The sequence below is a fragment of the Haemorhous mexicanus genome, chromosome 9, assembly GCF_027477595.1.
Source record: "Haemorhous mexicanus isolate bHaeMex1 chromosome 9, bHaeMex1.pri, whole genome shotgun sequence".
NCBI classification, from domain to species: domain Eukaryota; kingdom Metazoa; phylum Chordata; class Aves; order Passeriformes; family Fringillidae; genus Haemorhous; species Haemorhous mexicanus.
In genome coordinates, this window is record NC_082349.1 from 19,011,442 (window position 1) to 19,032,844 (window position 21,403).

Below are 21,403 nucleotides of genomic sequence, written 5' to 3' on the forward strand. Positions count from 1 at the left end.
CGGGGCGGGAACGCTGAGGGAGCGGCGGAGCGGCGTTCCAGTCACCGCAAGGAGCGGCTGGGCCCAGAGGCATCAGCCGGGATACTCCAGACAACCTTTACAGCCACCTAGCCCTCAGCAGAGTGCCCGGTAAACCGCACAGAGCTCCGCACTCAGGTGGCCGGGCCCCGCAGGGACACCCCTAGTGCCTGGGCGCACCAGCCGAGCGTAAAGGCGCTGCTGGGGCTGCGGCTGTAGAGGCTGACAGCAGACAGGACCACCACACCGCGCTGTCCGACAGCCCTGCCGGGCTGCAGGGCCCAAGCTCGCAGGGAGATCAGCCCGCTCGCTGCCGCAACAGCCCGGGGCACGGGGGGACCCCCTGAGGTAGCCCTGAGGTATCTCTGGGAGAACTCTGGGGGAATCCTGGGGAAACCCTGAGAGAACCCTGGGGTACCCCTAAGGTATTCCTGAGGTATTGCCTTCAGGGCGCGCTTCGCAGGGCCGCCAGCGGAGGGGCGGGACCGGGGACGCAAGGGCGGGGTCGGTTCGGCGGGGCGGGGCCGAGAGCGGAAGAACGGGGCCGAGCAGGGCCGGGCAGGGCGGGGCCGGGACCGACGGGGCGGGACCGACGGGGCGGGACCGACGGGGCGGGACCAGGGCCGGAGGGGCGAGGCCAGGTGGGGCCTAGAGCGGAGGGGCGGGACCTGACGGGGAGAGAGCGAGGGCGGAGGGGCGGGCTAGCCCCGGCCCGGCCGCCTCGCAGCACCGTCGGGGCGGGTCCTGGGCTCTCGCGGGAGCTGCGCCGGCGCCGCCCGTCTCCGAGCGCGGCCGCCGCGGAACCAATAAACTTTGTTTAAAAAGATAAAAGGCAAGAAAAGGGCAGGAGAGAAGCGGTGCCGCCGCGGCTGAGGGCAAGTGCGTCACTGACCGCCGAACTAGCCCGGGGCGGTCCCTAAGGGCAGCTCCAGCCCCGGCTCCGCTCGGCCTCGGCAGCCGTCGCTCTCCGCGGGGAGCGGCGCCTCCGCCGCTCTGCGGGCCCGCTTGTGAGTATGGTGGAACGGCTGCGGTGGGCAGCGCTCCCCTCGGAGGGCGGCTGGGCGGCCGTGAGGGGCCTGGCGGGGCACTCCGGCAGCGCCGGGGCGGGCGCGAAGAGTGACAGGTGTCAGGCTTCCCCTTCCCGGGGGCACCCCTGTAGCTCTGGCTACGGGCCGGGCCGCGCTGTGGGACGGGAGCTGCTTCGGGGTGCTGCCGGCGGCGGTCCCCGGCCGGGGCAGGGCTGGGCTCTGCCTGACAGCTCTTCTCGTACCGCCTCCCCTCCGCCCTGCCCTGCAGTGCCGAGTCTCCGCGCTCCCCCGGGACCGGGGAACATGTAAGCGCGGCCGGCGGCGTGAGGCGCTCCTGAGCGCCGCATGCTGCCGGGGGTCTCCGCTGACCCGCAGGGTTTTGTCTGTTCCCTCACGGCAGGGCTCGCCTCTTTCTCCCCGCACTGAGAGTCCCGGCGCGGCGGGAGCGCCGGACGGGCGGCCGCAGCCATGCCGGGCGGTAAGGAGACGCGGCTGCTGCACCTCGGCGAGATGGAGAAGCTGGACAAGACCCTCTTCAGGCTGGAGCAGGGTAGGTCGGGGTGCCGGGGCCGGGTGAGAAGGAAATGACCGGGACCTCGTCATCGTCTTTGGATGGTAGTGGAAAGAAGAGCTCATCCTGAAGTGGAGGGGTTTTGGGGGTGTGTGGGGGGTGTTGTTGGTTTAGGTTTGGGGGTTGGTTTGTTTTGTTTTGATTTGTTTCCGTTGCAGAGCTCTATGGAGTCCACATACAATTTAATCTGACTCGTTAAACTCTAGAGAAATGAAAAGCAGATTGGTCAAGAGTTGTCACTCTTCATGGAACTGAAGCACAAAGCATTTTTTATACAGGCCTTTTCTTTCTCCTTTTATAGCCTGTACTAGAGTGACCTGAAAAAGTCCTCATAAGTCAAGGTCTCCAGTGTTTATCTTCTTATGCAGCACCCCATGTTTTAATATTACAGTTTTGAAATCTATCGGTAATACTTGCATTTTGCAAAGTCTGCAGGTTTGGGGTAGTGTTTCAGAATATAAGCTCTTTAGCACTCCTAAATCTTGTTATCAGATTTGTTATATTATCAGAGCTATCAGGCTGCGTACTTAAAAGAACTTGATGTTATTTCTTCCTGAGAGTGTTTTTAAGTCTATTTGTAAAAAAAAAGTCCAAAACTAAAAACCATCCACTAATTGGCCTGCTGTTATCCTGCTTAGCAAATTTAGACTATGAAACTAAAGCCCTTGTCTTTAAAAAACATTTTTAATGGTCCAACAGTTTTTAGTAAGAGTTTCTGTGGATTTTTTTACAGTGTGTTACTACTCTAGGAACATAAGAGGCGCAAGATTTTGATTCTTGAGAATAAAAATTATTTTCAACTGTATTGATTCTAAAATCTTCTGACCAGCCTAATGTAAGGAAATGTCAATAGTGAAGAAGTGCAGAGTTGATCCTAACTTCGATTTTTACTTAGCCATCAAGTTGTGTAAATTTTCTTGAAAGGAGGGAAGCAGAAGTGCATGGCTGTCAAGCATTCAAAGTGCCCCTGCTGGTAGCAGTCTCTGAGAGGGCATAGCTAATTTTGAGCACAGCATTTCTGATGTCAGTGTAACTCTTAGAGGAAATAAGATATCAGTGGCATATATCCCTGTGCTCTAATTTTAGTAATCCCTGTAACAAAATGTCAGGCCAGTACTGAAGAGAGTGTACTTAACCTTCCAAAAGTGGTTTTATACCTGTATTTATTACATTCAAATAAGCTTCATTTTACCTGACAAACATTCAGATCTGAATACAACTGCTTTGCTTGGTGGGTTTTGGTGCAGTGGTGATTTTGTTAATGAGAGAAACACAAAGCTGGATAACACTTAAAATGTGTTCAGGCACTGAACTCTGGTATTAGAGTCCCCACGATTCTATTAAATAAACAAGTTGTTTTTTTCAGCTTTAGATATTGTAACTTGGTGTCCAGAATTTTTTGCACTTTCTCATTCATTATCTGTGTACTAATAATTTCCCCCTTTTTTGCAAATACTCAGGTTTCTTTTACTCCCAGTTTTGTAGGCTGCTGGGGCTAGTAGGTGATTTACTGCACTTAGCTACGTGACTGGCATGTTCTGTGTAAGAGCTTACATCTGTTTCGTTCACTTGAATGAACCCTGTCCTTAGCCATTTGCAATGATGAGCCTCATACCTATTTTTTAACTTAGTTTTTTCTCACTATCACCAGTATCTTAAGCTTAAACTTAAGCCTCTTTCTTTGTCTGTGTGAGACCTGAAGCAAACATACAAGATTCCCTTTGGTTTGTTGAGCTCTCTGAAAGTTTAACAATTTGTATATTGTAGATCATGCATAAGTATACATAATTATTCATTAAAACATAAGGAATTTACCTGTTTAGTGAATAATGAAGGTATTTGAAATCTTTTCTGGTTTTAAATGTGTTCCTAATTCTTTTCAGATGTTTTCATCAGCCTACTGTAAAGACTTGGTAAACCTGAGTACCTAAAGACTATGTAATCCAAAATCTACATAAAATTGTGTGTAGTCTGATCATGGTGTTTTATTTTATTTTTAAAATTTTATGTAGCAAAGACAAAAAAATTGGAAAGAAGATGAATGGTATCATGTAAGTAAAGGAAAAAGGATATATGTAAAGTATGACAAGAGCAATGTTAAGGAAGGGAGAGATGATGCAGTTTTGAGTTCTGCAATATAAGGTTTGAACCTATTAAAGAATGTCCAAAGTAGAGCAGTGAGGATGGTGAAGGGCCTTGAGGGGAAACTCTCTGAGGCATGGCCGAGCTCACTGGGCCTGTTCAGCCTGGAGGAGAGGAGACTGAGGGGAGACCTCATTGCAGTCTGCAACTTCCTTGTGAGGGGCTGACACTGATCTCTGCTCTCTGGTGACCAGTGACAGGACCCAAGGGAATGGCATGGACCTGTGCCAGGGGAGGTTTTGGTTAGATGTTAGGAAAAGGTTCTTTACCCCCAAGGTGGTTGGGCACTGGGACAGGCTGCCTTGGGAAGTGGTGACAGCACCAAACCTGACAGAGTTCCAGAAGCATTTGGACAATGCTCTCAGGCACGTGGTGTGATTCCTGGGGAGTTCTGTGCAGTACCCAGAGTTGGACTTGGGTCCTTGTGAGTTGCCTTCCAGCTCAGGATGTTCTTTGATTCTAGGCTGTAGAAATTAATAATTGTGCTGAAATTCCTAGCATATATGATGGTGTTATTGATATAGTAACAAATCAGGAATTGTGATAAGAGACTAGAAATATTTAGTCCTCCTGATCAAGTGATTTTACCTTTTGTCTTTTTCTTTTTCTCTTGAGGTTTTGAGCTACAATTCCGATTGGGCCCGACTCTTCAGGGCAAGGCCGTTACTGTGTATACGAATTACCCAGCTTCTGGAGAAGTATTTGATCGCCACAAGTTCAGGACACTGTCGTGGCACAATCCCACAGGAAAAGAAGATGACTCTGACAAATACTGCAAGTTGGATCTCCAAATTTCTGGGTCATACCAGTACTATTTTAGTCTTGGGTAAGTGAAATTTGTATACCTGCAACTAAATGCAGTTTTCTCCCTTGGTCTACATCTTAATCTGAAGCCCCCCTTTTTTTTTTTCAATGCATTTTTCAAATTGCAGTCAATGGACCAATTAGAATCTACCAATGAAAGACAGTAACTGGTGGTTATATAGTACTTTCTGATGCAGAGATATTCTGGAAAATATGCAGAGCCAAGCTGATCAACTTTCTGTGAATGTTGGAGAAGCAGTATATTTTTGCAAGTTGTCAAATTCATCAACGTTCTGAGCATCTCAATGATTATTTTGTAGTTCATTGACTCTGAGGGTTGTTTTCTATCTAGCACAGAGGTTCTGGCGTTCTTTACTTAGATCCTTCACTTTGTCTTTTGTTTCAGTGGGACAACTGCAGAAGAGAATGCCACTGTCTGTAATAATTGTAGTCTGGTATTTTGTGTTTCTGGAAGATGGGTGGTTAAATTCTTCCAGGCTTAGGACATTTAGCTCAGGTACCTTGCTGAGAATGGGGCTCAAAATGTAGATTTACATGTAATAGATGGGCAGTCGTGCTTTCTGTGCTTCCATGTGCCAAAAGGAGGAATGAGTACTCCATCTCAGAAAATGGCAAAGGTATGTCACTTTTCATGAGTTATAGCAAAGGTATGTCACTTTTCATGAGTTTTAACCTCTGTATCCCATTTGTATTCTTTAAGTCCAGTAGAGAGATGATGCACAAGAGATGAACATTTCAGTGTTTACTATTTCCTTCATGTGTCATGCAGTCCTGTTCCCCCTCTCCCTCCAGCTACTGTGTTTCTGAAAACCTATGTTATTTGAATTCTCTTTCTGAAACAGACTGGTGCAACGGGTTTTAATTACACCAATGAAATTTATTTTTTCCTAGAAATGAAAAAAGTGGTGGCGGTTACATAGTTGTGGATCCCATTTTGCATGTTGGAGCGGATAATCATGTGCTGCCTTTGGACTGTGTTACACTCCAGACATACCTCGCTAAGTGTCTGGGGCCGTTTCATGAATGGGAAGATAGGCTTAAAGTGGCAAAAGAAGCAGGTAATGCTAACAGACATATGCAAGAATAGAAGTTTTTGTTTTATGATCAAAACCCACACAGAAGAGCTTCAGTGTAAACAATTAATAGATTCTTTGTCAATAATATATTTTCTACTATATTCAGTTTCATTAACAGATTAAGTCAGTGAATTGATAAAATATTGGCAGAGGTGCAAAAATTCAGGGATTTCCTAATATTGGAAACCACTTATTGTATTGTTTTCATGTCAGATAGACTTGGAACTTTGTAGAACTGACAGGGTGATTTTTAAAGCTTGTGTTACATAGAATTTCAAGGGAAAGATTCAGATTAATTTATATTGCTTATTTCAAACAGCAGCTCTGAGTACATAAGTGCAGCTTATTATGCTTCTTTCCATTTGCTTTGAGGTTTTTTTTCCTCATTAAATAAATGGGTTTTTATTTCATAGGTTACAACATGATTCATTTTACGCCACTACAGATGCTTGGACTATCTAGATCATGTTATTCATTGGCTGACCAGTTAGAAGTAAACCCTGAATTTTCAAACCATAATAAAAAGTGCACTTGGAGTGATATAGGAGCGCTTGTGGAGAAACTGAAAAATGAATGGAATATGCTTTGCATCACAGATGTAGTCTACAATCATACTGGTATGATTTTCATGTATTAATAACCAGATTGGTCCTATAATTATATTTTATTTCCTTTAACCCATTTTTAGTACCTGTTTTAAACAATGTAGTTGTGTCTGTCTTTGAGTCTCTCAAATCCAGTACAACTCCTTGCAATTATAACTGATACGTCTCTGTAACAGGTATAAAAGAACTTAGTATTGCTACTGAAAAAGTGAGGAGAGCCCTTCTTAAAGAGAATTAATAATTTGTGTATCTGTATTTATATAATATGCCTATCTTCATTATCTGTGGTGTGCAGTTCCCATATATTTGTATAGAGTCTGTATTACGAATTGTTTGAGCATAAACTGAGGACTTTCTTGTTAACAGGGTATTACACTTGTAGCTGCTTAAAAGTAACTGCTTTAATTTGGGTCTAACATGCAGACTAGAAACAGAGTTGGGACAAGAAGGTAGGATTAAATAAGGGGAAAAATGTTACAGCTCAGTCTGTGGGGGAAGAAGGAAGAGAGCTTTGTGTTTGGGGCAGGCTTTTTTTTAAGCATAGATAAGTACCAGTTTTGATATATTAACATTTCTTAATTGCTCGAGGGACAGTGCATTTTTTTCTCTTTGATCTGATGAAATCTAAAGTGTAGTGCTTAATAACTTGTAATTTTGTTGATTATTTGGATAATGAGTTTTCCTTGTTTATAATGCAATTGCTACTGCATACTGTAATCCTAAAGATCATAATTACCATTCTCATACCAGAGAAAACAGCAAGGGGTTATGTAGATTGATGTCTTTTGAGACTCGAAAATGCCTAAAAATAAATAATTTCTGAATTTCAAGCTTTATTTGCTTTAGTTCTTTGTTGTTGACTTTTGCCAAACATTCCTGTCCAGTCAGTCTGGAACAGAGTGCTTTCCCTGTCTGTTTGTTGAGAAGTTACTAATTATATTTGGCTCTGTGTCTGAGGGAATCAGGCTTTTGAGCAGCGATGCTTGAGATCTTCTCATTTTTAAACAGTGTATATTTGCATGCTACTAAGGAGAATGTTTTTTGATGGACAGAAAGATGTTACACGCCAGAATATATTTGAGAAGGAAAATGACGTGTTATTTGAATACATTTGTAGAAGGACTTTTTCAGGCTGCATTCAGAGTTAATGGGATGGATGACTCAACATTTGTACTATGGTGGAAGGATGTTCAGAAGTGTCTTCTAAGACACTCTAAGACACTTCTAAGACACTACTCTTCTAAGAGGATAGAAATATTCAGATGGTTGTGGTTCTTAGATCATTAAGCAAGGTATCCTTGATGACTTTGTCTGTCATGACTCTTCTATCTCTTGGTAGTTTCTGCTTTCTAGTGGAGACCATTGTGTAAAAATGGCATTGCTTCCCCTCTGCCCCTGTGGGAGCCAAGCAGCATCCACCTGCAGGATCAGGCATTAAGCTGAGGTGTTTGGTGTGAAGCCCACACTGTGGGCTCAGCAGGGATCAGTAGAAATCAGCTCTGGATGTCTCTGTGAGGCTCTAACAAAAGGCAGCACCTGTGGCTCAACTTGAAAAGTGAAGTAATGTGCTGATATAAAATGTCCCTGAGCCTTTGGCATCTATGCAGGAGTATCATGGATAAACTTGAAAAACCTTCTGTGGTAACTGGAGCTATTCAAATAAGAAATATGTTTACATTTACTTTTCACCAGGAGACAGAAGAGAGACGGTTGGAGTTTTTTTTCTTTTCTGAGCTTTCCATGGCTGTAATAAATCGTATAAAGTAGTAAAAATAAAGTGAAGTAAATTATGTATTACTTTTCTTTCACAAGAGGCAAATTGAAATATAGTGCTTGAGTAAATCTTACCTTCAAGTAAAGTTTGTGTTTAATTTATGTAAAAAACGAGTTAGTTAAGAAAATAATTTCAGATTTTCATGAGAAGAATATAATGAATTTTAGAAAGTTTTCGGTAATTCCTCATCTTGGTATTTCTATATGCCAATGCTTACTTTATTCTATACACATACTCTTTAGTATGGTATTTTTTCCTTAGCTGTAGCAAATGTAATAACCAGTGATGTTTTGGATAATTTTTCTTCTGCAGTTAGATTTCTCTTGCATTACATTGCGAATCACTGGAACTTTCCTTCTGATCAGGAAACATCCTTCTGCTCTGTACCAGAATTAATGGAAGGCCTGTTGTCTTTTTTTTTTAATGCTAACTCTTTAGGTTTAAATTATGTGTCATCTTTTTAGAATTATTTGCATTTACTTATGTAATTCCTTTATAGTAAATTATAGTTCTTGTTAGAAGAATAGAACAAGCTGGTTTTGCTTTTTGGACAATCAAGTTTTTTTCAGAAGTAGTAAAGGATAAAGAAAAAAAGAGTAGGAGGGAATAATCTGTTTGGTCTGGAATAGCCCTTGACAGCCTAAACTTGATATTGCTTTACATAACTTTAAAGCATGGTGGATTTAGTAGTAGGTTGTATTTGAACCACAAGAATTTTAATTTTCACAAATGGTTTGACCTTATAATGATGAAATTTTGCCGTGTCTTGAGATACAATGTAAAAGGGTGCTCAGAAGAGCTGTTCACACTATAGATGGAGGTAGTAATTCCCTTTTTCTCTTTGACATTTTTAACTTCTTTGAACTAAGTAAACTTGGGATTTTAATTTTTATTTGTTTTGCTGTAATTCTGGACACATTAGTGACTCTTCATGTTTTCAATATAATAATTTTTTATATGCTTTCCCATTTGTGAAGTACTACTTCTGTTTTTCTCAGCTTTTCTGAAAAACCTGTTTTTTGTTCTTCAGCATTCTGTGAGGTTTTCTTTTTATTTTCAGTTTGAAATATTCAGAAGAATATATGAAATTTATTTTCATTTAGACAGTATAGCAAAAGAGCTGCAAAAATAGAAAGAAATTAACTCTGGGATTTTTCTTCATCATTATACTTCCAAAATCAAAATTCTGTGCTATGTGTGTATTTACCTGTACTGCTACATGTGTGCTGTCCATATTAGAATACTACACCTGTGTTCTAGTGAAGGCTCCTTACCTTCTCTTAAGTTAATTTTTAATGTTCAGCATTTCTTCTGGTGCTTGTGGATGCTGCAGGGGAAGCTTGGCAGATAGACACAGAGTGTAGTGTTTGGCCTGAATGAGTGTTCCATTTGCATGCACCAGACAGTGCACTCATCTTGCTGCGTAAGACTCAGCAATGTTGCTTCCTACAACTCAGCTTCTTTCTATGGACACAAGTATCACAGCTAATCCTTTCTTAAATGCCCATTTAACTATATTTTGCAATAATTACTTTTTGGGTGTGTGCCCTCTTCCTGTCTGGCTGTGTGTGGCATCTTGACAGGATGAAGAATATTAAAAAATAAACAACTTTTATAATACAAGTTTGGGATGTATGTTTGGCTTTCAACACACAAGAATATCAGTATCTTACATTCAGTACTTGATGTATTTCTTGCACCAAAATTTAATTTTTTTGTGTGTGTTTTAGAATTGGTGGTACTATTACATATCTTTATATAACTAACAAAAAGTTTTTCTACAGTCTCTGCAGTTGTGTTTTTGACCAAAATAACCAGTAATAATGGTCAATCAGTAATAACATTTCTGCACAAGATAGGATTTTCTATTGACAGGGGAAACTTTACTTTAAATATGAATGAACTGTATGTGCTATAGTACCTCAGCTTCTTGGTGTTAGGATGTTTACAAAATACAACAAAGGGTTCAGCTTCTGTATTTACGTTTTTATTTGGTTTTCCCCCCCTCCCTTTCTTCACTAAGCTACTAACAGTGAATGGCTCAGGATGCATCCAGAATGTGGCTATAACCTTGTAAATTCTCCTCACCTGAAGCCAGCTTGGGTCCTGGACAGAGCTCTGTGGCACTTGACTGGTATGGTGGCTGATGGAAAGTGTATTGCCAAAGGGGTCCCTCCCTTGATTGAAAATGATCAGCACTTGAATGTAAGTGAGTGATAACTAAGTATAAGCTAATGAACTGCATAAATAGTTGAATAAACCTTTAATATTTCTAGGGTTGTGTAAATACACAAAAAATGGTGTATGCTTTGCAGATATATTTAGTGAAATAAGTCCTTATTCCCCCTTTCTTTTAACTTTTCTTAAATATATTAACAAACAACCTTAGTAACTAATGAATTTTTTATTTTTACAGTGTTTACGTAAAATAATTTATGAAGATATATATCCAAAACTGAAACTATGGGAATTTTTCCAAGTGGATGTTAACAAAGCTGTGCAGCAATTTAAAACGCTTCTAACTCAAGGTAAAGAAAGAAATGTTGCTGAAGCGTGTGAATTACATATTTATAGTTCAAGAGACTTAGGTAAGCTTAACAGTTTGACAGAAAATAAGATAATTCTGTTTTTTGCGATGTGAGACATCCACTGTGCTGATTTAGGCATACAAGAATGCTTTCAGGGCTAGGAAAATCTTTACAGACATTCAATACCTTCATCCACCGCATCTTGGTTATGCTAGAATTATAAAAGTTGTGTGTCTGTTAAATGTAATTCCTGTTTTTACTTTGAGTACTCATTTCTGTTTTGTTCTCAGGCAAAATGGGCACTAAATCTGATCCAAATCAACACCTTCAAATACTTCAGGACCCTGATTATAGACGGCTTGGCTGTACTGTAGATATGAACATAGCACTGGCAACATTTGTACCACACAGGTACCATATTACTGATTACAAGTTAAAATCTAAGTGACACTAAACTTACAAAGCCAAAAAAAGACATTCTTTTCAGACATGAGGAAAAATTCATTTTTGATTCCTTTTAGTAATCTATGCTGCATGTTTTTAAAATATTTTTCTCTCATTGTTCTCTGCTTTTAATGTCGTCCTGATAAGCAATGGACCAGCTGCAATAGAAGAATGTTGTAACTGGTTTCGCAAGAGGATTGAGGAACTAAATGCTGAGCAATACAGACAAACTAGTCACCATCAAGAACAGGTGTTGAAATTATTGTTTTAATGCTGAGTTGCTTAAAATTGCAAATAAATGCAGGCATTTCAATAATGCAGAATTCTATTACTTCCAGGCTGTCAATTGCCTTGTGGGGACTGTGGTTTATGAACGAATCGCTTGTAATGGTCCTAAGCTGGGACCTATCAGTAGAAAACATCCCTTGGTTACCAGGTATATTCATGTTTTCTTGTTTGTTTGGAAACCATTAGAATCTATCCAGGGAAAGCAAGTTGCAAGTTAAATTAAAGTATACATTTATATTTAGAAATAAATGTGTTTCTTTGACATGGACGAATGCCACTTAGCAAAATGACAGGGTTTTTTTTACAACAGCAATAACTATTTCAGAAACAAATGTGATCAGAAAGCTTGAGACAATACTCAGGGCACATCAAAACCTCACATAGTGCAAATTGCTGTTGTAGGTGGAAGAGGAGTGAGCTAGGAAAGTTTACACCTTTCATGCTTTATGCACTTGATGCCACTCATATCTAAAGAGCTACAGCTTTACTCTTACAGTACCAGCTGACACCAGGATAGTGGCAACATCTGTTCTTACTCCTTCAAAGCTTCCTTCAAAATAGAAAATTCTCCATCATTTATGCAAGTTGCTCTCTTTTTTTATCTGTATTGTGTACAAGCCACTTCAGCAGATACTTTAATTTCAAAGACAATGAATTGCAGCTTAGGTTACTATGTGTGTTTGATGCTTGTCTCTTTGATTTCTCCTTTAATTGCCTCTCTATTCCATAGGTATTTTACATATCCATTCAAAGAGCTGACTGTGGAGGAAGAAGAAACTATGATACATCAGCCAGATAAAGCTTGTTATTTCATGGCTCATAATGGCTGGGTTATGGGAGATGATCCTCTTAGAAACTTTGCGGAACCAGGTTTGTAAAAGAAATTGGAATTCTTACAAACCATTTAATACTCCAGCCAAAGCAATAAGGATTTTATTTAATCTGTCTTTTTTCCAGATGTATTCCTATGAAGCTGCAGAATAGCAGATACTAGGCTTATAGCACTTTAATTTCCCATTCAGCATACAGATGAACTGTAAGAACTGGAATTTGAGGTGCAGTTTTACAAGATTTGAGAGGGAAACTACCAGCTTTCTGCCACTGAAATGGGGATGTCCTGCCTCCCCACTTTTGTCATTGTCTTTGTTGCTTACTTTGTACTTTGTTCCAACACCAGTGCTTGTTGGCATTTCCATGAGACAATGACAGTGTGGCAGAAAAACTAATGCAATGAAAAGGTGAATAGTGTTTTACTGCATTAGTGAGCAAAAACTGGATCCTTGAAAAGTCCACTGAGTGGCAGTCAGGCAGTCAAGAGATGACCCAGTTAATCCAAATTAAGTATGCAGATTACTTCTGAAGGTAAAATAGGGCATGAAATCACCATGCACTAAAATATTGCATTCTAAACTCCTTTGGGGACAGTGTTGATATCCAATAAATGCAAAAAAAAAGGTTGTGTTCAAAGTAGCCATTCATTTGGTAAACTACATGAAACAAAGGCCAGTTTAATTGTAGTTAAAAACTGTCTGAAAGTTTGAATCTGCTTTACAAGCTAATCTGTTGGTACTTCAGATACTCCCAGTTAGCAAACATTTAATTTCTGCGCAAAGTAATCTACATCCCTTTCACTAAATTTTATTTACTTTTATTATCCTCAAGGATTGAGATCATACATGTTTCAAGAGTTTTTGTTTAGTTGTCTTCAGATTATTCCCTTTTCTTCTAGGCAGACTTTTGTATTTCTTTCCTCTCAGTCACTGGCTTTAGTTAGCATTCTTAATATCCGTTACTGAGGTTTCTCTTGTAACTCAGCTACAGGGTTGTGAGTGCTTTTTATTTGTGTTATGCGTTTGTTTTATGCCCCACATTATTTCAACTGAGAACACAGTGTGAAAACGTGGTTGACAAAGGCACCATAAAGGAATTGCAAAACCAATTCAGCCAGTTCTCTAAATGATCCTTTGAAAAAATCACAGTGTACATCCAAAGAAATACGGTTTTTCTCTCTGTCTAGCTGTGCTGCTGTTAGTGAAGAAGCCGGTTGGCTGTGTTATGTGAATGTTTTGGGAATTTGTGGTAATTTACAGTTGCTTTTTTTTTTACTTACTGGCTTTGGAAATTCATCACAGTCTGCTGTTAATAGTTTAACACAATGAGATTCTTTTTTAAATTTGACCAGTGTGAAAAACAAAACTACTAATTTTGTTTGTTTGTTTGATGCTTTTTTCTTTTTCTGAAGTACAGGTTTTTATACTACTTTGAAGAATTAAATGGAATTTTATTTCAATTTGAAGAATTGTTGCAGTATCACTATAGAAGCTAAATGTTCCCATGGAAGAGTGTGAAATTTTACATTAGTGTAGTGTATATAGATTTTTGAGTTGATATGGCTTTTGTTAGAATTTTTACTGTTCATTATAGTGTTTTTCTGTTCTTCAGCAATAGAAAATGCCACATTTTCATTTTGGTGCACATTCTATACTCTCTCTATATATATGTGTGTGTATAAAAATACATATATATATATATATATACACTAAAGTGAATTTATCTCCTTTACAGGTTCAAATGTGTACTTGAGAAGAGAGCTCATTTGTTGGGGAGACAGTGTGAAACTGCGTTATGGTAATAAACCTGAAGACTGCCCATATCTCTGGGCACATATGAAAAAATACACTGAAATCACTGCCAAGTATTTCCACGGTGTTCGTCTGGACAACTGTCACTCAACACCTATTCATGTAGCTGAGGTACGCAAAATGAAACATGCTTGTTAGAAGGCAGCTTCCTGTCTGGGAAACAGATCCTGCAGATCTCACAGCAGCTGTGCAGGACTTACGTGACAGAGTTTTAAGTGGGGGTGAATCTTCCTCATTGCACAAAATCAAGGTTTCTTGTCTGGTGATGTTCAGAAATGGTTTCAGCTACCTTAGACAGTAGAGTGGTGTAGTTATTGTATCTTTTACTTCTCTACTTCAGCTGAAATACTGTGAATGTTGATGGGCCTGGCTAGCTTTTCCTTCACTGAGCTGTGGACATAGTGCAATGACTACCAGTATCCAGTGTGTCAGTTTCAGCTGGAGTCGTTGCCAAGACTAGATTACAAGTCTGACTGGGTTTGGTTTTTGAGGTTTTTTTTGGCTATTTATATTTTGCTATTGCTAAATTCAGCAAGAAGTGCTTCACTTCACAGAATTGCAAAGCTGCTAATGAACTCCTGCAACAGGTTTTGTCTGGCAGGTGTATTGCTAAGACTAGTGCTTCTTGTTTCCCAGGGAGCTGACTATGTCCCAAAGTTGTACTTGCCTAGTTAATTAGCTTTAAATAGGTTTGGAGTAGTGCATCTTGTTAGTGCTTAGTCTTAACTTTGTAACAGAGCTTACCTAAACCTATGAAGAGCTCTCTAAACCAAGTTGATTTGCCCATACAACTTGGAAGTAGCTTCTAAATGCAGCCTTTTCAAAACTTCTGCCATTCTTCTGTTTAGTGTTACTATTTTTAGAATGGTGACTGCAAAGGCTTAAACTGAAGTGCTGCTCAGATTTCTTTGTTCAATAGGTATCTCTTTTATCCGACCTTTGCTCTTGTATTTTGAGCTAAGATTTTGTTTTAAAACTAAGTAGTAGTTAGCTTAAAGTCTATGGAAAATTTCCTAGAATTACTCAACCCACAAGTAATATCTGTAAAATATGGTTTTCTGAAACTTTCATGTTATCAATATTTTTTATGTGCTGCATATATTGAATGATGGTTTATGTTCTGTTAACATTCATGTTAATGTTTGTGTATACATAGCTGACAATGGATGTCTTGCATTAAAAATGTATTGTGATCTATAGGAGATGCTAGCAACAGCCAGATCAGTCAGACCTAATCTTTATGTGATAGCTGAACTCTTCACGGGCAGTGAGTACATTGACAATGTTTTTGTCAACCGCCTGGGAATTACCAGCCTGATTAGAGGTACAATAAGCAGTTGAAAATTATGTAGGATTGTCATGTATGGTTTGGAGTTTTAAATGTGAAACTAACATTGGTATGCTTTTTTTATTTTTCTTACATATTCATGTTCTTTGCTTATGCAATTACCTTTTCTTCATGTTTTGTTTAACTTCTCCTGTGTTGTATGCTAATTCTTGGTTTTGCTTATGTTCGTGTGTCCTCTTCTGTGTAACAACTTGTTTTGTTCCTTAATTTTGGCTTTCTGTTTATCTTTGCTGCATGGCATTTTCCTATTGTCCAATCCCTGCCTAGCTTTGAAACTTGTCCTTTTTTGTATCTACCTTTCCCCTTTCTGTGGCTTTTTTGGCTGTGCTTTTTGCAGTACATGCTGGACACAGCTAGAAAATTGCGAGCCGATTTGTATGTAGTGGCTGAACTGTTCACAGGAAATGAGGAGCTGGACAATATCTTTGTGAATAGGCTGGGCATTACCTCCTTAATAAGAGGTAGGCTTGCTGCGTGTGTGGTCTCTTTCCAATGAGAGATTATAGATGACATGCTTTTTTCAAGAAAAACTTTTCTACTGGATTATGTGCTTTAAATTTCATACTCCATGTAATCAGAAGTACAGGTTCTGTATTGTGACTTTTTTGATCATTGGCAGAAGATAAAGTACTAGCCAGAAAATAAGAGAAGACCTCCTTTGTTAGTTTACAGAAGGTTAAATATTTCATTCTTGATCTAGTGAAGGAAAAAGGAATTGTAGCACAGTTCTGCTATGTAAGTCCTGCATCATGTCTGATTTTTGTTGCATGAATTTTTTAAAGCCTGTGAGAAATAGTTTGATGTCTGCTTTTTTATCCTTTTTTTCCCATTAGCTTTCTCTTCCTTAATACATTACAGTAAATTGAATATTCCAAGGCTATGTTTCTGCAATGGAGACTATAGCTATATGTGTTTGATTTTTTTTTTTTAATGATTGAACACACCAAAATAACAACTTCTAAATGCCACATTAACATCTTTGTGTGTACTGTCATGTGTGGTAGTTATTGTTAAGCAAACACTTAGGTGTTCTGTTCTGTTCTGCAGAGGCCATGACTGCCTACAATAGCCATGAAGAGGGGAGGTTGGTCTATCGGTTTGGAGGTGAGCCTGTCGGATCTTTCGTTCAGCCACGTCTGAGGCCTTTGATGCCAGCTATTGCTCATGCACTGTTTATGGATATTACACATGATAATGAATGTCCAATTCAGGTGAGCGTGTAAACAACAACAAAAAAAATTACCTTTAATATTTTTGGGAGTGATATTTCCGAACTGTGGGAGGGCTTGATGCAATCTGGATATCCTGAACAATATTTAGAACAAATGCAGTTCAGCTCAAGCTTTCTTGCAGAGAAAAAATTTTTGTAACAATACCTTCTGACATTCAAGATTTTCTTTCATGGGAGAAGTATATAAAGTTACTAAATAAACTGGTTTGAGTCTTTCATCCAGCTGCTGTAAGCAGCTTATTAACCTGTTCTCCTGAGCTTGCTTACAGTCAGGAATGAGAGAAAGTGGTGGGCAGGGAGTGCTTATTTTGGTGATTTTTCTAAGTTCCTTTTCTTAGTTAATTTGTAGAAATTTTCTCCAATAATTGAAGAAATGATGACCATGGGATTAGCACTTCCTTTGTTAGATTGAGTGCATCTTCTGTAAGGTGAATTGGGAGGATTGAATTTTTTTGGTTTCACTATTCATTACCTGTATATTTTTTGATGTAGCACCGATCTGCATATGATGCTCTTCCTAGTGCAATGATTGTTTCCATGGCGTGCTGTGCTACAGGAAGTACCAAAGGCTATGATGAACTAGTACCACACCAGGTACGTGTCTCCAGTTCAACTCCTAAGCTACCTTTAAAAATACCTTTTATTCTCATCTTAGAACACATATTTAATGTTGTTTGTTTGAAATTCCAAGAAGTTTGCTGTCTGGCATTATTTCAGATTGTCCAGCTTCATATGAAATTTTAATTTATTATACAGTTCAGACCTGAAGGTGTGGTTATTTCCCAGAGTAGTTCATATTTGCTTAAATTTGTTTTTTTACAGATCTCTGTAGTATCTGAAGAGAGGTTTTATTCAAAATGGAGTTCAGCAGCACATTTGACCTCTGGTGAAGTTAATTTCCAAACAGGAATTCTAGCAGGAAGGCTGGCCATAAACAGGCTGCATCAGGAGCTGGGGGCTAAAGGCTTTAATCAGGCAAGAAGTGAGGGTAACACTGCGATTTCTTCATATGTGTGCTCTGAGTGGGCACAGTTGCAATGTTATGTCTTTTCTAGGTGTATGTAGATCAAGTTGATGAAGATATAGTTGCAGTGACAAGACACTGCCCTAACACACACCAGTCTGTTGTGGCTGTGTGTCGAACTGCATTCAGGGATCCTAAAACTTGTTTCTACAGTAAAGAAGTACCTGAAATGTGTATCCCAGGTAAACAGACTTCTTTCCAAAAGCTGTTGTCATGTACAATAATTTCAAGTTATTCATGCTTTTTAACTTCAAGTACATGCTCATGAAATTCATATGAGAACTTTGAATATATAACACTCCTTTTATATCTACTAACGTGTATGTCACAAAAGTGGTTAAAGAACCAATAACAGACTTGCAATGCTTAGGGTTTTCAGAAACATTCATATTGAGTATAATCCTGCTGCAAGTTCCCCGGGGGACAGGAGGGGGATCAGGTCTTGTTTGTGAACTAGTAATAGTTAATAGTGAGATGGTTAATTGTACAGAGTTGGGAGGCTTATTGTTTATTCTGTTATACTGGGAAAAAAGGTTAAAATTTTATCCTATTCGTTGATTCCATTGCTGTTCAGCTTTCAAATATATATAGCAGTTTTGTAGCTTGAAAATACATCTTGAAAAGAACTCTCTACTGAATAAGTTAATGTAAAGACAATATGTATGCAGTACATATATTAATACATAGTATATGTATGCAATACATAATTAATGATGTGGAGTATTTACTGTACTTAGAAGTAGCAAAGTATAATGACTTCTGTACATTACCTGGAAATGATTCTGAAGAGAAGCTTTCCAAACTGGCTTTGAAAATATACTTAGTTCTTTGAGCGCATCTGTGTGCTTGTTTTAAAATCAGTCACATTATATTTTAAGTCACAAGACTTGCATGTCTTATGTCTATGAATTACTTAAAGGATACAGAAAATTAGAATTTGTATATTAATAATAAACTAAAGATAAACCACCTGTAGCTGCAGTTTGGAGAGCAGTCTAGCACAGTCTCCTAAAAGACAATAGGCAAATTAAGAAGGCTGATGACCAGTAAAAGACATCTGATTTTATGATTAATTTATTATAAAATAACAAAAATTGCCATTTTAAATACAGTACAGCATATGAGTGTGTAATGAATATTTATAGGTATTTTAAATACTTGCCGTAAGTCTCTGTTCTGCTGTATGACAGAGAATTGTATATTGAATATTTGGCTTTTTCATTTTAACTTTTGTTTCATAATTTAAAATAATCACTTTTTTAATTTCAAATATCCTAAGAGCTGCAACATGGTTTAACTTTTTCTAGGAAAAATAGACGAAGTAGTACTTGAGGCAAGGACTATTGAGAGAAGTGCTAGTCCTTACAAAAAAGATCTACATTTTATAAATGGATTGCCTAATTTCACAATAGAACTCAGAGAGCATATCCAGGTAATTACCCTCCTTCACCCATGTTCTGGTATAATATTTTTTAATTTTTCATATTTTATATTAGAAAAAAAGACAGTGGATTTCAGTTGCAAATTTCTTTCCTTTTTTAAGATAAAAGACAGTAAAATCATAAAGCAAGCTGGAACTGCTATAAAAGGGCCAAATGAATTCGTTCAAGAAATAGAATTTGAAAGATTAACACCAGGAAGTGTAATAGTATTCAGGTATGTTATTATAGTTGCCATATGGCTGTGTGGGTTTGAAAAGTGTGCTAGGGGACTGGAGAATAGTTCTTCTAAGTGCTGTATTTCTACAAGATAGGCATTTTTATTTGCAGAGTTAGTCTGGACCCAAAGGCACAAGAGGCTGTGGGGATACTCCGCAATCATTTGATCCAGTTCAGCTCTCATTTTAGATCTGGAAGTCTTCCTGATGATCACTCAGCACCAATATTAAAAACACCATTTTCTTCGTAAGTATTCTTTAAGTTTCTGACTTAGATTTGAGAGAGCTACTAGGGAAGCATAGAATATTATGTACATCTACTGAGGGTTGTTGAGTTTTGGTGCTGGTGAGACAGATGGAGTTTGAATTGTCAGAGTGCAGTGAAAACTATGAGAGTTCTTCTTATATGTATAATACTAAGAGGAGCTAATACTGAACAGCTTCCCAGTTTGTGTAATTGCTGCCTAGAGTAGGCTTTTTAACGTGGTCTGTTTCTCAGTGTTTGGATGTGATTGTTTGGGTGTGATTTTGAACATAATGCTGTGTTTCTAAATAAACACTGAAACATCTGAGACCATCTTGAACACCTGAAAAATTAGGGTCCTAATTTCCAAGATGAAGTATTGAGAGAACTGTACATATTTTAGTGTTTTCATTTGAGTCTGAAATGAGAATTGTTTGTGAAATCCTTTCCCGCTTTCCTTACTGATGTTATTTTGTTATGATGTTATTATTTTTATTGTCTTTTCTTCTCCCCTGTTTTTTTCAGAATTGCATCTAAACTAACTTTGGCTGAACTAAATCAAGTGCTGTATAGATGTGAGGCAGAAGAACAGGAAGATGGTGGAGGCTGTTACAATATACCAAACTGGTCACCCCTAAAGTATGCAGGCCTCCAAGGTAATAGGTTCATCATTATTTTTTCTGTCAAGTAAAAAAAGTAAATGAGAACTGCTTAATCTAGATCACATCACACAATAATGCTGTTGTGTTGCTGCTGCCATTGTTTGGTAAAAAACGTAGTTTTTTTCTGCTTGACCTTGCTACTAATTGGTGTTGTACCCAGGAAATCCCATACTAGAACAAAACCCCTCTCTCTCAATGCTTTGAAACTTAACACTACAGCCCAGGATGTGTTTTAACACCAGTGCCTTGACTTTTAAAGTAAAAAGAAATATTCTTCCAGTGAAAAGTTGGATTAATCTAACCTGAGGTGTTAGTAGATTAGTGAGGAGTGTCTGTCATTTATCAAACATACAATTTTCATCATGCTAGTTATTTGCAATGATGTTAATAAGTTTCTAGGATTTATGCTGAGGAAACAAGAATTGGGTTGTAGTTTAACTTGTTATGCAGATGGAGAGAAGCAATCCAGTTAAAGCATCTCTTGTATGTATGTACATACATGTATGTACCTTTTGCTCCTGCATTGTAACTGCTGTTTGTGGTAATGGTGTGTCTTTTAATACAGAGTTGGGTTTGTATCTTCAGGGTTAATGTCAGTGATGGCAGACATTAGACCAAAGAATGATTTGGGTCATCCATTTTGTGATAATTTAAGATCTGGAGATTGGATGATTGATTATGTCAGTAATCGTCTGATTTCACGTGCTGGAGCCTGTGCAGAAGTGAGTAAAAATACTTATTTGGTAACTTCAGGGTTTTGAATTGCTAGTTAGTTTCATTTCCAATTACTGATTTTTTTTTTTTTTTCTAACTCAGACTGTCTATAACATATTTCCTGCCTAGGCAATTTCCTCTAGTAGATTAAACCATTAATATCTTTTTCTTCCCTCCCCTCGATCCTATTTAAGAATGGACTGCAAAGGGGAAATGAAAAATATATAGGGCATGAAGCTCTCCCTTCCTGTTTTGCTTCAACTCAAATAAAAAATGAAATTACTGATTTTTTTTTTTTTTTCCATTTAGGTTTTGGGGGGTTTTTTTGTTTGTTTTTAAGAAAGTACTTTCAAGAGAGTGCCTAAATAGTGCTGCATACATGAGTATGACAGTTACAGTCAGCCAAGCACTAAGACAGGAATTTCTGAGATTCAAGGTTGCTTTATAGCTGCATTACAGAGCAGTCCTTTCCTTTGTCATAGTTTATTTTCCTGCATGGAAACTGCTTTATTTATTTCACAAGACCTGGTTTTTGTAACTTACCTAAAAAATATAATAATAAAGGCTTTAACCTTCTTACTT

General features: G+C 38.8%; 1 protein-coding gene across 4 annotated transcripts in view; it reads left to right on the forward strand.

The window, feature by feature from the left end:
* The first annotated feature begins 7 nt into the window (after nucleotides 1–7).
* AGL (amylo-alpha-1, 6-glucosidase, 4-alpha-glucanotransferase) overlaps nucleotides 8–21,403 on the forward strand; it is a 36,105-nt gene continuing 14,709 nt past the window's right edge. The window contains exons 1-22 of one of the 4 annotated variants that reach the window (XM_059854318.1): nucleotides 8–129; nucleotides 1,447–1,596; nucleotides 4,375–4,585; nucleotides 5,476–5,642; nucleotides 6,074–6,277; nucleotides 10,063–10,244; nucleotides 10,456–10,567; nucleotides 10,858–10,978; nucleotides 11,159–11,261; nucleotides 11,350–11,447; nucleotides 12,030–12,169; nucleotides 13,865–14,052; nucleotides 15,627–15,750; nucleotides 16,337–16,500; nucleotides 17,013–17,114; nucleotides 17,343–17,495; nucleotides 17,576–17,726; nucleotides 18,852–18,976; nucleotides 19,088–19,200; nucleotides 19,314–19,448; nucleotides 19,971–20,101; nucleotides 20,693–20,829. In XM_059854318.1, coding sequence (XP_059710301.1) covers nucleotides 1,515–1,596; nucleotides 4,375–4,585; nucleotides 5,476–5,642; nucleotides 6,074–6,277; nucleotides 10,063–10,244; nucleotides 10,456–10,567; nucleotides 10,858–10,978; nucleotides 11,159–11,261; nucleotides 11,350–11,447; nucleotides 12,030–12,169; nucleotides 13,865–14,052; nucleotides 15,627–15,750; nucleotides 16,337–16,500; nucleotides 17,013–17,114; nucleotides 17,343–17,495; nucleotides 17,576–17,726; nucleotides 18,852–18,976; nucleotides 19,088–19,200; nucleotides 19,314–19,448; nucleotides 19,971–20,101; nucleotides 20,693–20,829 — 2,943 coding nt within the window. In that variant the 5' untranslated portion in view covers nucleotides 8–129; nucleotides 1,447–1,514. Of the gene's footprint in view, nucleotides 130–763; nucleotides 1,026–1,218; nucleotides 1,352–1,446; nucleotides 1,597–4,374; nucleotides 4,586–5,475; nucleotides 5,643–6,073; nucleotides 6,278–10,062; nucleotides 10,245–10,455; nucleotides 10,568–10,857; nucleotides 10,979–11,158; nucleotides 11,262–11,349; nucleotides 11,448–12,029; nucleotides 12,170–13,864; nucleotides 14,053–15,141; nucleotides 15,266–15,626; nucleotides 15,751–16,336; nucleotides 16,501–17,012; nucleotides 17,115–17,342; nucleotides 17,496–17,575; nucleotides 17,727–18,851; nucleotides 18,977–19,087; nucleotides 19,201–19,313; nucleotides 19,449–19,970; nucleotides 20,102–20,692; nucleotides 20,830–21,403 lie in introns of those variants that run through there. The other 3 variants (XM_059854316.1, XM_059854314.1, XM_059854317.1) reach the window with 3 other exon arrangements.